Genomic DNA, 16,059 nt, shown 5'->3' with positions numbered 1-16,059 from the left:
AGCTCGTACAAATTTAATGGTCTAATTTTTTATTCACATTATAAACGTCTTAAATTGAAGTAGGTAAGGACAGATGTAGAAATCTGAGTTTGTGTGGACTTGAAAAAAAAAATGGTATGAGCTTAAAAAATAACAAGAAAAATATGGATAAAACGAGAGTAATTAAAGATAAGTTTTGTCTTTTTTTTAAATAAATAAATAAAAATATAGTGTATTAAATTAAAAATTTTAAGAAATTAGAGGTAATGTCACATTTGTACCGTAATAATAAATTATTTTTATTTTTTGGGGTCAGTCACTCAGCCCACCCAAACTCCTATATAGATTCGTCCCTAAAAGTAGGGGTTAACTATGAGAATATCTTTTAAAAATAAACTCTAATTTTATGTGTTTCTATATGAATTCATGGAATCTAGGGATTATAGAGAGAAAAATATAGAAATAATCCTAAAGTTTAGATTAAAAAAAACACAAAATAGTGAAAATTGAAAGGTTGAGAATAGCAATTTCAAATTAAGGGTGTCTAAAGTTAGAAGATTCGTGTATGAACATTATTTGGAAAGGAATAATTTCAAAAGTGGGAAAGGAGAACTTCTTATCTTTTAAACCCATTTCCTCCTTAGATTCGAATACTTTACCACCAATCAATGCTTTGAATGATATTTTTTTTTTATTTTTTTAAATATATAAAATATGTTACAAAAAAAATTATACAATTAAGAAACATACTATGGGCTTGTTTCCTATGGTATTTGTTAAATTCAATAAATGATCAATATTTCATCACCATTCCTTTATAACAATATCATGTCTTAAAAATAATTGAAAAAATAATAATTCAAAATAAAAGAACAATTTAATTGAAGTGAAAATCTATTAAATTAAATTATAATGGGCTGTCTAAACTTTCACTAAAACACTTTGATTCAACTATAGAGTCATAAGATGTTAGTACTATCATTTAAAATAGTAGATAATATAATTACAAAAAAAAGTAAATAAATTAAACAAAATTAAAGTAAAATGGTCATACAACTAATATTTTAAAACTAATAAAATAACTATTTATTTCTAATTCTCGCTAAAACGTTTTAAAGAAAAGTGAAAATAATGGCGTTGAAAGAACCCTAAGTATACTTAAAGATCTAAACTCTTATTTTTTTATAAGAAAATATTTCACATTAAATCAAATAAGTAGTTATATGTAAAATATTAATTTAAAAATAATAAAAAATAACATCTAAAAAATTAAATGAACTAATTTAAAATTTTAGATATTAAATAATGCATATTTAAAAAGATTACGATAACTCCAAAAACGAATTCATTTGAATTTAATAACATTGAGTAATGAAATAGAACAAATCGAACAAATTAATTAAGCGATGTTGGAAGAACTTTTACCCAAAATTTTGAGTGGCAATAAAATATATCTCTGCCCGGAACGCCGATTTATTTTTGTCAAATGATAACTAATCATTTATAAATATCGTTAAAATAATGAGAAATTCATAAAACCATACAAAATATATGTAAAAATGTCTTCAAATAAAAGATAAATTTTAAAAATTATTTATTAAAAAATAAAAAAAAAAACTTAAATTCGACAACATTATCTCCTTTGTTGCAAAGAAAGAAAATGACCACGGACTCAAGAAATTAATAGTGACCGACACGATTGAAAGTATGAGCAATACAAACCCAACCAAATATTTAAAATATTATTTGAATAAAAAAAATATGAGATGACAAATTCAATCTGGCTAAATAGAATGCCGCGCCAACTAAACACGACACAACTCAAGTTTGAGCAGTAAAAATAGAAACAAGGCACCATCTGATGCTAAAAAATTATCAAAAAAGTTATAAATAAAATGATTTTTCATCTTGTCTAAAGCGAGTATATTTTTAATCTTCTTGTATTGAAAGACTAGTTAATCTATGTACTTAATTTTTACAATAATTTAAAATGGTTATGAGAATTTAATCATCTTATTTAAAGAAATCAAAATAATTACAGGTCAAACAAGCCCTGCTCTAAACTTTATTAATATAATATAATAATACAATTACAAAAATAACAAGTATTTACAGTTTGAAATTGACCAGATTATTTAGTAATTTAATTTATTTTTGCCTAGGTGAAATCTAAAATCACCAATCAATCTATTCATTAGTAACAATTTATCATGATCATCTATTTTTTTCAAAAGTCAATGAAAATGACAATTTAACATAATTTATATTCCCACTACACCTTCACTTTTTAAATTAAAACAATAAAGGTCATTGATCTATTTAACATAATTTATTTTACATAATTTATTTTATTTTGTATTATGTGCTATGGGCATGAATAATTTGAATAAGTATTTTTTTTAAATTAATCACAATGGTTGACATCGATCTTTTAAATGATTTGATGTATTATAATAGTTGAATATTATATAAAATTAATTTTAAATATATTAAAACAAACAAAATTTAAAGTAACACACATAATATATTGATAATATTTTTGACTTTAAGAAGAAGGGCCTATTGGGATTCATTTTAGTTAAAATTATGAGAAATGTATCAAATAAGATAAATTTTATAATTAAAGAATAATAATGTACTAGATTATAAATGTTCTTTTGTATATTGTGTTTATAAAATTTGAAGAAAGTAAATTTGAAAATTTGTGCAATTACTTTAAATATAATATAAAACAAAGTTGTTTACTTTACTTTAAAAAATTATTATTATAATATGAACCATTGTTTCTTTAATTTATTTTACTAGTATTGTTGTATGTAATATTTTCTTAAAAGTTTCAAAGTAATAATATTTTTTAAGCAAAAAAATAATAAACATGTTGTTTGTTTATTAAAATTGAATATTTATGTAAAACTTTTGTAAGAGGTTTTATTTTATAATATTATTTACAAACTTGTTAACTCAATTTACTAAATCTATATATTTTTTATAACTCAAATAAGAGCTGAATTATAAAAATCCAAAACAAAAAAATCTATTCAACTCAATAAGATATTATACCACTAAAAAGAGATTAAAAAATCTATGAGAAGATTTGACCATTCAACTTTTCTAAATAAAATAAATTTTCTAAATAAAATAAAGTAAATCATACTACTTTTACATATTTATTTTAAAAAAATAAAATCTATTTATATAAATTTAAACAAAAACATGTAATTAATTATCCGATTGAATAATTATATATTTAATTAATTAACTTAAACTATTTGTTTTAGATTTAATTATGAATATTAATTTTGTATAATTAAATTATAAAATCTTATTGAAATCACATACAACCCTTTTAAAACTTTCATTTAATTAAATTATATTTAATATAAATAAAAATAATATTTTTTTTTTTATCAATTTTAAAAAGTAAATTTCTTATAATTTAATTTAAAATATATTAAAGAAAAAGTCACGTTAAGTTTGAAAAGGTATTCCGCGTGAAATCACAGCAAACAGGCAGTTTCTTTCTTCCCCGCCCGTTTTTCTACATATAGGGTTTCTCCCCCTCTATCTCTCTCTCTCTAAAAACCTGTAAATCTCATTCACTGGTCCCCTGAATCTCGCCGGAGAAGACCGATTACCTGTTTTGATCACCGGAAAAGCAACAGATTCTGAAAAGAAAACGATGAGTATGATCCGATCAATGTATAGATGTTTCGGCCGACGAGGAGGCGACGGTCTCATGTGGCAAATGGAATTGAAACCACATGCTTCAGGCGATTTCTCCATCGCCGTTGTTCAAGCCAATTCTAGCCTTGAGGATCAGAGTCAAGTCTTCACTTCGCCGTCGGCTACTTACGTTGGTGTTTACGACGGCCATGGCGGTCCAGAAGCTTCTCGTTTCGTTAATCGACATCTCTTACCATATCTTCAAAGTATGTATCTCTCTCTCTCTCGCTATCTCTCAATTTTGCTGGCAGTTTTGATAGAAATCGTGTAGGTTTAGGATCAGTTATAAAAATGATGAATAATTGCAGAATTTTCGAGTGAGCAAGGAGGATTATCAGCTGATGTGATTAAGAAAGCATTTCACGCAACAGAAGAGGATTTTCTTCATCTAGTGAAGAGATCTTTTCCAGTACGACCGCGAATTGCTTCAGTTGGATCATGTTGTCTAGTAGGTGCTATTGCAAACAATGTTTTATACGTAGCGAATCTAGGTGATTCGAGAGCTGTTCTTGGCAGAAGATCTCCCGGTAAGGTTGTTGCTGAACGATTGTCAAATGATCATAATGTAGCTTATGAGGAGGTGAGGAAGGAGGTGAAGGAACTTCATCCTGATGATTCCGCCATCGTTGTTTATTGTCGTGGAGTTTGGAGAATCAAAGGGATAATTCAGGTATTGATTAAGATAACTCTGTTTCTTATAACTTTCGAGTGGATTTGGATGTTTGTTTTGATAATCTCTTCCTTTTCAGGTATCAAGATCGATAGGAGATGTTTATTTGAAGAAACCTGAGTATCATCCATTTGGTAATATTGGTCCAATGAGACGACCAGCATTATCTGCAGAACCTTCAATTCACATTAGAGAGTTGAGATCTGATGATCTATTTCTGATATTTGCATCTGATGGACTTTGGGAACATTTAACTGATGAAGAAGCTGTAGAAATTGTATACACTAGCCCGAGATCTGTAAGCTTCTCTACACACTTCCCTACCAGCCCTTTCAATTTGGAAACACACAATTGAAACTGTCTATCACATATGGCCATGTTATCTAGATGGAAATCCATGTGAATCACATTTGCTGACGATTTTTCATCTAGATCTGAATCGAGGTATAGAAGGTGTTTGTTTCCAAATTGAAAACGGGTTAGTCGATAAAGTAATTGATCATGTGATAAGATGTTCTTTGGATTGACCTTAAAAGGCTTAACATTGTGAATTATTTTGTAGGGAGTAGCGAAAAGATTGGTTGGGGCGGCACTTCAAGGAGCGGCAAAGAAGAGAGAAATAAGTTACGACGATATAAAGAAACTCGAGAAAGGGGTAAGACGTCATTTTCACGATGATATCACTGTGATTGTCATGTACCTTGATAATCAAGATCAAGATCTTTTTTCTCCTTCTAATAGAAAATCTAATAAGAAAGGCATCTTTACTAGCCCTCCCATGGATATTTACTCAAACACTTAAGTTGAAAGTGAATAGTTTGAACATGTGAGGTTGAGGTCTCAAGTTCGATTCTTACTTAAACACCGAGTGATAGTAGAGTCATGACTGTTGGATGATACTATTACTACCTCAAAAAAAAACATAGTGAAAGAATTTACAATGTGAGGAGAAATTTATTGATGGTGTAAATAGGGTTTTGAGGAGCTTGAATACTCAAATTACTATTTAAACTTCTAGTTGGAATGTTTTGTTTTTATTTTTAATTTTGGTTGTTGTGAAATATTTGCTTGACTAAATCTATCACTTAGTTTTAAAGTATTCATTTGTCCCTACCAGATTTGGTACTTATGCGACTTTATTTTAAATATGTTTTTTATATTTTTTAAGATATATAATATTATATAATGTTTACAATTTAAAAATAATTCGTAGTATAATGAGTTAATTGAGTTATTAAATTGTTTTAAGAGTATTTTTTTTTTAATTGAAAAAGGGTCAGATGCTAAGGAAGGGAGGGTGGGTCCTAGACTGTTTGTCTCGCCCTATGGTCAAACCCTGGTCGGCTAGATTGTCTCGCCATGTGGTCTGACCCTAGTTGGTTAGTGTGTCTCACCATGTGGTCGGACCCTAGTTGGTTAGTGTGTCTCACCATGTGGTCGGACCCTAGATGGCTAGTGTCTCACTATGTGGTCGGACCCTAGTTGGCTAGTCTATCTCACCATGTGGTTGGACCCTAGTTGGTTAGTGTGTCTCACCATGTGGTCGGACTCTAGTTGGCTAGTCTACCATGTAGTCGGACCCTAGTTGGCTAGTTTGTCCTACCCTATGGTCGGACCAAGTACATCTTGCCTTATCGCTGGTCCAGGTCGCCTAGTCCGTTCACCCTATGATCGACTACGGGCCTGGTCACCTACTCAGTCTCACCCTATGACCGGACCTTGGTCGCCTAGTCCGTCCCACCCCTATGGCCGACCGTGGTGGCGTAATTCGTTCACTCATTAACCCTATGGCCGACCTTGGTCGCATAGTCTTTCTCACCCTATGGTCAACCCCGTAGTACGTCTCACCGTATGTTCTAGTGAGTCTCACCCTATGACCGAACCCTGGTCACCTAGTCCATCTCACCCTATGGGCGGCCCTAGTTGACTATGACCCTTTTTCATTTGTATCATCTTTTAGTGTTTTGATTCATTTGTATAATCTTTTTACATATCAAGATTGAATGCTATAAAACATAACTAAACCAATAAGTTGAATCAAACTAAATCCTGAACTTGAATATGAATTATACATTTAATGTTTAATTTGATAGGGAAATACAGAAATCTACAGAAAGTGTGGACCAATGAGCTTTGCAATCTCTAGAAACCCTACCTGTTCCTTGTCACTGAATATCTTCTTGAGGTTATCATCACATATTATAATCTTCTTATTCTCTGGATCCTGAAAATAATCATTAACAACAAATTTGAATTTGAATTTTCACGTGCTCTATCTATCCTCATAACACATTGATTCACCTGAAGATTATGGTGTTTGATGTAAGCCCAAATCTCCTTTAGCACTTGAGTTCTAGCGATTTCAGGTACTCCGCCGAGGAAATCCTGCATTTCTGGAGACACTCTCCGTGGCTTCATGATTCCTCTTGGCTCTCGCTTCGCTGTTGTTTTCTCCGTCGTCGCCGTTGCAGCGACGGAGAAGGAGCGCCGCCGCAGCAGCGACGGAGAAGAAGACGGAAACGACGTCGTCGTCTTCGTCATCATCGTGGCATCGACTCTGAATAAGAAGGTTGAGGACATTCCAAGAGGAATCGCCATTATTGATTGATTCTGCTTCAAACTGTAGTAGTAGTATGTATGAAATCTCTATTCAGCTTTTAGTCGCCAACCGCTATCTAATAGTAATCCCTAATCCCACTGACCATTATACCCTTCCCTACCTCTTAATCAGATTCCAAGCCCAGCCCAGTCCAGTTCAGTCCATGCGATAAGGCCCATGTAAAATGAACCATCAGATTTTGAATATATTTTGAATAGTAAACTCATTTAATCTTTAAATCAAATCACATTATTTTCACTTCTAATCTATTTTACTAAAGGATTAGATGTTATTTTCAGGTAAATCTTATCTAATTGATCGTTTCAAACATTTTACGAGTTTTGTATTACAATATCATAATTTATTGATTAGAGGTGATTTTAAGAACAACACAAACACACAATATTTAAACATAAAGTAGACAAATTGTTAGTAACAATCTCGTAATTGACTAAGTCTGCAACATCGTTATAAAGATGTTTCAAACATTTTACGAGTTTTGTATTACAATATCATAATTTATTGATTAGAGGTGATTTTAAGAACAACACAAACACACAATATTTAAACATAAAGTAGACATATTGTTAGTAACAATCTCGTAATTGACTAAGTCTGCAACATCGTTATAAAGATGTGTCGTTGTTTCATAATCTCAAATTATTGACGAAAGTTTTGTCTAGGACTTTAAAAATAAAACATAAATATACAAGAGAATTTTTATGCATGTTGTTAACTTAAATTAATGGTTTTAAATAATTTTAAATATTTTTGATAAATAAATTCAAACAAAAATAAATATATACAAATAATTTTAAGTTAAATAATATTCAAAGAGATATTTTAAACTTAATTCAATTTAAATGTATAATTTTGTACATATTACCGTTATTAAATTGTAAGACATTTATATTTATTAAATATATCATTTTGTATATATTACCGTTATTAAATTGTAAGACATTTATATTTATTAAATATATTTTTATTCTAGGGTGGGTCCCAAACCAGCTAGAATGGGGTATGACTATGTACTATGTCCTTTGTAGAGTGGAGTGAAAGAGAAGCGGAAGATTGTGTATTTTTTTTTTTCAAATCTTTAAAAAATGAAATAAAATATAAAAGATTCTTTAACCGTTTATGAAGTAAAGAAAAAAAAAAAACAAATGTTACTAGTTATATTTCTAATAAAATCAAACTAAGGCCTTGTTTGATGTTGAGTTTGAGTTATTCAAATAATTTGTTCTTTTAAAGTTATAAAAAGTACATATTTAGTTTTAAAAAAATATTAAAACTTTCGAATGAAGAAGTGTATTATGCATTATGTTGGGTCTTGTTTAATGTTTAGATTATTAAGATAAAATTTAAATGAATTAACCTCTTATGATCAATCAAGTCCGACAATTAAGGTCTCTTATTATTGATATATTAATTAAAGTAGTTGGTGTACCATAAGAATAGAAGGTAAAATTTCAAAGAATCATTTATTTTTTTTACTATTTTGGTGTAAAAGAAGATTCATTTTGTAGGGCATAAATGATTTGGTTCAAAGAATGAAGCAAAATGATGAAGACCTTTAATTTATTTTATTTAATATAAATGGTAAAAAAAAAAATTAATTTCAGCTAAAATATCTTATATTAAACTTGGAGTAACTTGTCTTAACCTTTTAAATTAAACAAAATTATAAATTTATTTATTTAGTTGGATTAATAACATAGTTAACCTAACTTCATTTATTTGATTTATAAATTCCAATAAGTTATAGATTTTATCCTATAACTTATCACAAACAAATAAAATAAAATTTCTTTAATATATATAAAATAAGTCCTTATTACTTAATAATTTGTTTATGTAGTAATTTTATTGAATAATCTATAACAAATAAATAAAATAAAACATAGATCCGAATACGAATATAGTGAATACTAAAGTATATGAGCGGTTATCGTATCGAATAAGTTTACGAAAATAAGTTGAATCGAACTAGTCTATAATATCAAACAAGCCCTAAGAAAAGAAGGGGGGCTTAACGGTCACTAATAATGCAGAGAACCTAGAAAGTTCCGTTGGTTAAGGTTGTATGATTTTGTCCCATCATGATGTTCACTTGCCAGCTCTCGGCTGGTGGCAAATTTTACCTAGATTTAACTTTGTTCAAATTTCTACATCACACAAATTTCAAATTTAGGGTTTCTATTTTTTTGCGTTTTTCTAATGAGAAATAGAGAAATGACTTGACATAATATAATGAGTTGAAAAAAGAAAAAAAGATTGAAGAGGATATTCTTTTCTATTTTTTGAATTGGATTAAACCAAGTAATTCTCTCCTTTATATTATTTTTTATTTAATTATAAAAAAATATTTAATTAATTCTTTTATTAATCACATCATTTAATTTATAATTAAAATATTATTTATTTTAATATATATATATATATATATATTATTTTAACTATTAAAAAAAACAAACATCTTCTCAAAATTATACCCATCAATATCTTTTAAATAAATACAAGTTTATTTAAATATATAAATAATATAATTGAATTTGAAAAAGTAACTAGTTTGATTATGATTTTAGAATTATAACTTAAAACCTAACCATTTATCATGTCTTCTCACCTATTAAATAAGTTAAATCAATAACTTTCAAAAAAAATATATAATAATTTAATTAATTAAAAACTTAAATAATATATTTTTTATAAAATAAAATATGTACAGAATAAAATCATCAATTAACCAACATCAAACAAGTTCAAAGAAAGATTTTGATTATTTGACATTTTTTATTAAGGGAAAACTAATAAAAAATAATTAATCTAAAAGACAAAATTGTTACGAGTTCAATTTTCACTAAAAACGTTTGGAATGAAAGCGAAATTTTCTTACATGATAATTATTCTTATTTAAAAAAAAATGAAGATAAATGATATGTTTAAATAAAATTTAGATTTATTAAGAGATTTTGATTATTTTAGATTTATGTTTTCTAAATTTGATTAAATAAAATTTAGATTTATTAAGAGATTAAATATTATTTTGTGGCTTTTTTGTTCCACTTTAACTTTTGCTCGTTTTTTTATTTTATTCTTTAACACGATCCATAGTTTTAGAGCATTTTAAATACAATAAAAAAAAATATTAAATATTTCGTATTCTAAATAATATTTAAGTCAATTATTTTGAATAGATCATTAAAATATTAGTTTATTTCTAAAACAAAATCTTAACCAAGTTTTAAAAAATATGACTACTAGATATAATTTAGAGAATTTTTTTTTATAACTCCTTGATGCTAAATGAGCTGAATGAAAGTTGAGTAAATATATAGAGAATTGAAAGCAAATCCTTTACAATTTAATTCAATTAAAATATGATATATTTTGATTTTGTTAGGTAAGACTTTTTTTCAATTAAATTATCTTACAAAATTCTAAAATGAGATCATAATTAAATAGCTAAACATAAAAAAAAACAGTAAAATTTATTGAGTTTTGAACTCTATAGAATAGGTCATTCATGTAGAACAATAATAACATTTCATTAAATATGTTTAGAATAAAGTTTATTCCATACTCAAACTAGTCTTTATTTATTCTCTAAGTTATTTCCGTTCATTTTTAATTAGATAACACATTAAATAATTATATCAATCTAAAAAGGGGTGGGATTCTGTAATTCTAGTTAGAAAATCTGAATAATTTTGAATTTGTGAGCTTATTGACATTTCACCAAAAAAAAAGTTTTTTTTTTTTTTTTTTAAATAAAATAAAAAAGTTATGAATAACTTATTTATGTAATTAAAATAATATGTCCTTGATTACAAAAATAAAATAAAAAATAATAATATTATGTGAATTTTGTTTTTTTAACCATTGATATTTGAACTATCTAATGGAAGACATTAAAAATATTTTATTAATGAAAGACATTAAAATATTTTATTCAACAAGGAATTCAATTAATTTGAATTACACATCCAAATTCGTTACACCTTTTAAATCTCATATAGAGTTTAATAATTTCTTAATAAAATTATGTATTCATTTTAAATAAAAAAAATTAATCTAATATTTATTTTATGAAATCTAAAACTTCAACAAATCAAGATTCTAATCCAATAAGTCATCAAACAATAGATAATTATTTATTTAAAGAGAAAAATTGCAAACAATTAATTTTGTTTATATTCTTACAATCTAGCAAAGAATAAGAGATTAAAATTAATAAATTATATTCTGATTTAAAACAGTTAAAATAATTTATAAGATAATTCTAATTTTTTATATTAAAATAATAATTAATATAATGTTATTACATGGTGATACTAGTCTATCAAGTGAATATGAAAAGTAACACCAAACAATATTTAATATATTATTAATCAATTGTTATTAATTCCATTTGAATAGTTTTCAACATATGTTAATAAATTATGTTATCTTTTTTAGACACATCAATATGGTACATTAATTAATTCAAACAACATTATAATCAAAATTATAAGAACAATTGTATATTTAATTTAGTAACTAATAATTATAAATGATAGGGTTGTGAAAAAACCCTAAAAACTGAATCGAACTGTTAACTACTAGTCTATAGTTTTTAATAGTTTCGATTAAACAATATTTTTTTTTTCTGATTTGATTTTTTTTAAAATACTTTTTACAGGTTTAACTAATAATAATATAATTAGATATTTAAATTTTATAATTTATATTAGTTATCTAGTAAATATTACATATATTATAATATTTATTAATATATATATTTTTTATAATTTATATTAGTTATTTTTGTAAATATTAAATATATTGTAATATTTATAATATCTGAAAATATAAAAAAAGTATAATAAAGAATTTTGAAAAAAAAGTCTTCTCTTAATTTTTTAACTTATTTCGACTTAAGTCTTCTTTATTTAATTTTTTTCTTCAATTTATCAATGTACTTGGACTTGTTAAATAAATAAAATTCATTTAATAAATATAATACTTAATTCAAAAAATTGAATTACTAGTTCTCAGTTAAATCCAGTTAATCGATCAGAACCATAACAGATAAAATCGATACCATAAACAATAAGTTAATCGATTTATAAAATAAATGAGAAAACCAAAACTTAACTGAACACTCTAAATTAAATTATGTAAAAAATAGGGGCTAATTCAATAAATTTAAACATTAATATTTAATAATAATAATGAAAAAAAACAAAAGTAAAGAAAAACATTTAGATCTGTCGTTTTATAAAAGTGAGTTAAGTGGGGTCTACCAGACAGCCTGTAAGCATACGCCACAGTAGATTACAACCCCCTTTGTCTTAACATAAAAGTAAAGTTACCAATTCTTTCAAAATCCAAACAAGTCCTAAAAACAAAATTACACGCTTATTTATGTAACTCCATCTCTCCTTCCCCATCTTCTCTATCCCAAACCCTTCTCTCTCTTCTTCATCAGTTCAAAGTTCAGATTTAAGTTTTCAAAAAAACCCAAAAAATGGATCGTCAATCAGCATTCTCCATAGCATTCATCTGCATAATCATCGCTACCGTCGGCGGTCAATCTCCGGCGTCATCTCCAACATCTCCCATTCCAAAACCACCAACATCATCTCCTCCAACCGCTGTCGCCGTTCCTCCAACTCCAGTTGTATCATCACCTCCACCTGCAATAACTCCAATCGCATCTCCTCCTCCAACAGTAGTTCAAACACCACCACCTGTAGCATCTTCACCACCACCGGCGGTATCTACTCCTCCTCCATCACCGGCGGTATCTACTCCTCCTCCATCACCGGCACCTGTATCATCACCACCACCTGCACCACTTGCTTCTCCACCGGCGTTAGTTCCTGTACCTGCACCGAGCAACTCAACTACATCGCCTGTACCGGCAGTATCACCATCGTCGCTTTCTAGTCCTCCAGCTCCTCCTGCTGGAGCTCCTGGACCTAGCGTAGAGCAGACTATTGCTCCAACACCGCCACCTTCAGCTTCCGATCAGGTATTCTTTCAGATCTGTTCATTGTTTCAGTTTTAAATCGAAAATGCTGCCGATCTGGACTTCAGATCTCTATATTATCATTCGATCTGAACATCTGAAGTAGTTAGATCTGAGTATTTTGATTCATTGTTCTTAGTTTCTGAAAGTAGTAAACAGTAGAAGTTTATGTTTCATATGAAATGACCAGAATGCCACTGATACTTCCCAGGGGTATTATGGTCATTTCACTTAAAGTCGGTTGAAAGCATCTCATATAGAAAAGAAATGGAGAGTTTGGGACTGAGACCAAACAAGGCCTAGGTTTTCCCATGTTTCATATGTAATTACCAGAATGCCACTGAATCTTCCTAGGGGTATTATGGTCATTCTACTTAAAAGTTGGTTTTGAAAATGAATGGAATGATGACTGTTAGTTAGGTTATTGAAATGAAAAAAAAAGTGTGGGAATAAGGCCAAACAAGTCTATATGAGAAGACCATAATGCCACTGATACTTCTTAGGGGTATTATGGTCATTTCACTTAAAGTAGGTTTAAACCTGGAGACTGTTTGGTTATTGAGTATATCATATGGAAAATAAATAGAGTTTGGGAATGAGGTCAGACTGTAGTCTCATATGAAAAGACCATAATGCCAGTGATACTTGTTATAGGGGTATTATGGTCATTTCACTTAAAGTTGACGTAGAGACCAGAACAAGGATCATATGAAAAGACAAGATTGCCACTAATACTTCTTAGGGGTATTATGGTAATTTTAAGATGAAGAGACTGTTTGGTTATTGAGTAATCTCATATAGAAAAGAAATAGAGAGTTTGGGAATGAGGCCAAACAAGGCCTATCTTCCCGATTCCCCATGTATATGTTATTGTGTTTTGCTTCTATCCCTGCCCTTTTCACGTGAAGACCATTAATTGATTGGGCAGAAAAAATTTATTTGAAAACTCTATTGTTTTGAGAAAACTTTTAATTTTGATTTTGACTAAGTGTAATTCTTTAAAGAAATTCTCAAGATCTAGTTTAAATCTAAAAATCTCATGCATATTATATAATCTATTATGTAAACCCTAAAACACACTTTTATAACTTTTATAACATTTTTATAATATTCAAATAATCTGTTTATATTTTTAATTTTTTTCAAAAAAATGCAGAGTGGAGTGGAGAAGATTTGGTCAGTGCAAAAGATGGGTGGAAGCATGATAATGGGATTGATTCTTGTTTGTTTGGTTAATTAATTTAGTAATATTTTAATTTGAATTTAATCATGTTATTATTATTATTATTATTGATATTTGTACTACTATAGTCCTTATTTTTAGGTTGTTTACTTGAGAGGGACTATAGTAGTAGTTCACTTTTATATATTTTGAGATTTTGGTGGATTCTTTTGGATGGATATGAATGGAGATTATTATTTTTACTTTCTATATATATATATATGCCTTTATGTTTATATTTGAGAAATTTTATTATTGTTTTACTTAATTGATGTTTTTTTTTTCTAAAATAAATTTTGTTAAATGAGTATGAATAGTTGGAAATCAAAGTCTTGATAAAATGGTTGAAATGATAGATGAAAGAATAGTTGAGGTATAGGATAAAATTTTGGAAAAATTAGATTGTATTAATAAGGGATAATGTTATTTTTTTTGTTTTGTTTTAAAGATGGGTACTTTTCTGATTTACTCAATATCATATATATTTTAATTTAATAATTATTTTGAATATAATATAAAATATTATTGTGTATGTAATAGTATTATAAATTAAATAATAAATATTTATGAATTATTTAAAATATATCAAGTATATGAATTATTTATATTATATATATACGTGTATTTAAAATAATAATTTAATTATAATTATTTTTTAAAATGATAAGATATTTTATAAAAATATCTGTGTTTTTTATGTTAATATTTTAAAATTATTAATTACTTATTAAAAAAAATATATTTAATTTAGAATAACATTATATATTAATAATAATAATAATATTTTTTTTATTAAAAACATATTAAAAATAATTTAAATTAGTTATTAATTAATGTAAAATGAAAATTGATACAAAGTTTACAAAACAACATGATTCTTTACTCTATTATTATACATGTTATTTTTATTGTTTAATAATCAAATTTAATTTTATAAGAGAAAATGAATGACGGTTTCAATTTTGATGCTCATCAATGTTTTAATTTGAATAAGGTGCAAAGTTAATTCTTCCTATATTAAATTTAGTAAAAGAAAATAAATCAATTTGGGCTTAAAATTCCTATAATTTATTTGATTTTGTATCATAATTTTATTAAGAGAGCATTTCATTTATGCTAAAACATTATTAAATTAAAGTTGAGCACCTCATAAACCTCATAGTTGTGCAAAATTTTATTTTAACAAAATAAAATAAAATAATATATATATATATATATATATATATATATATATATATATATATACTCTACTTTATATATAAGTTTCTCTAAATTTACACAACCATTTAGCCCTTCACAAAGGAGAATGTTAGTATCATATAAATTATTATTAATTTTATTTTGAGATCTTCTTTTTCAATGACAATATGGTTTATTTGAGAACTACTGAGATCGTCACAATTTAATCAAAATATATTAATAAAATATCTAACAAGTAGCGATCTAAATAATATAAAAGAAAACAATTTAAAAATAATGAATTTTAAATGAAAATGAAAGTAACATTTGTTCTCTTAAATAATTCTCTAACTACTTTAGTTAATCTTATTATAAATGTTAACTAATTCATACAAGTTCAGTTTTTTATAAATTAAAATTCTGACTCTCCAAAAACATTTTAAAAATATATTAATTAATTTAACTTAAGTCTATTAAAATATTGAGTTAATTTTTAAAATCTTACAATTTTATGATTTCATATAATCTTACAATTTTATGATTTTAAATAAGGTTAACGAGTCTGATTTTAAGTAAACTCTTAAATATTAATTTTTATGATTTTAAATTTACTTTAATAAGATTTTACAATTTTATATTATTTTACATTAAAAAAATCAAATTTATATTTA

At 26.7% G+C, this 16,059-nt stretch overlaps 3 protein-coding genes across 4 annotated transcripts; 2 read left to right on the top strand and 1 right to left on the bottom strand.

Annotated features, from left to right (window-relative positions):
- The first annotated feature begins 3,547 nt into the window (after nucleotides 1-3,547).
- On the top strand, nucleotides 3,548-5,473 carry LOC124942888 (probable protein phosphatase 2C 63). Of its 2 annotated transcripts, XR_007099763.1 has the most exons (5): nucleotides 3,548-3,908; nucleotides 4,011-4,372; nucleotides 4,452-4,670; nucleotides 4,760-4,850; nucleotides 4,935-5,075. XR_007099763.1 is itself a non-coding variant. In XM_047483459.1 (4 exons), the coding sequence occupies exons 1-4, from the start codon at nucleotides 3,659-3,661 to the stop codon at nucleotides 5,172-5,174; spliced, it is 1,071 nt and encodes a 356-aa protein (XP_047339415.1). In that variant the 5' UTR covers nucleotides 3,548-3,658; the 3' UTR covers nucleotides 5,175-5,473. The 2 variants fall into 2 exon arrangements, 1 of the variants encoding a protein (XP_047339415.1); XM_047483459.1 differs by lacking the exon at nucleotides 4,760-4,850 and having other exon boundaries at nucleotides 4,935-5,473.
- Nucleotides 5,474-6,379: 906 nt separating this feature from the next.
- LOC124942889 (upstream activation factor subunit UAF30-like) lies at nucleotides 6,380-7,053 on the bottom strand. The gene is made up of 2 exons (XM_047483461.1): nucleotides 6,674-7,053; nucleotides 6,380-6,596 (listed from the first exon to the last, which is right to left on the bottom strand). Exons 1-2 carry the CDS (start codon nucleotides 6,968-6,970, stop codon nucleotides 6,480-6,482), a joined length of 414 nt encoding a protein of 137 aa, XP_047339417.1. The 5' UTR covers nucleotides 6,971-7,053; the 3' UTR covers nucleotides 6,380-6,479.
- Nucleotides 7,054-12,390: 5,337 nt separating this feature from the next.
- LOC124942407 (classical arabinogalactan protein 9-like) lies at nucleotides 12,391-14,416 on the top strand. The gene is made up of 2 exons (XM_047482908.1): nucleotides 12,391-12,990; nucleotides 14,144-14,416. The coding sequence occupies exons 1-2, from the start codon at nucleotides 12,484-12,486 to the stop codon at nucleotides 14,225-14,227; spliced, it is 591 nt and encodes a 196-aa protein (XP_047338864.1). The 5' UTR covers nucleotides 12,391-12,483; the 3' UTR covers nucleotides 14,228-14,416.
- Nucleotides 14,417-16,059: the final 1,643 nt, after the last annotated feature.

The sequence above is a fragment of the Impatiens glandulifera genome, chromosome 6, assembly GCF_907164915.1.
Source record: "Impatiens glandulifera chromosome 6, dImpGla2.1, whole genome shotgun sequence".
Classification (NCBI taxonomy): Eukaryota; Viridiplantae; Streptophyta; class Magnoliopsida; order Ericales; family Balsaminaceae; genus Impatiens; species Impatiens glandulifera.
Note: the sequence above shows the minus strand (reverse complement) of the source record. Positions and strands in the feature narration are given on the sequence as shown.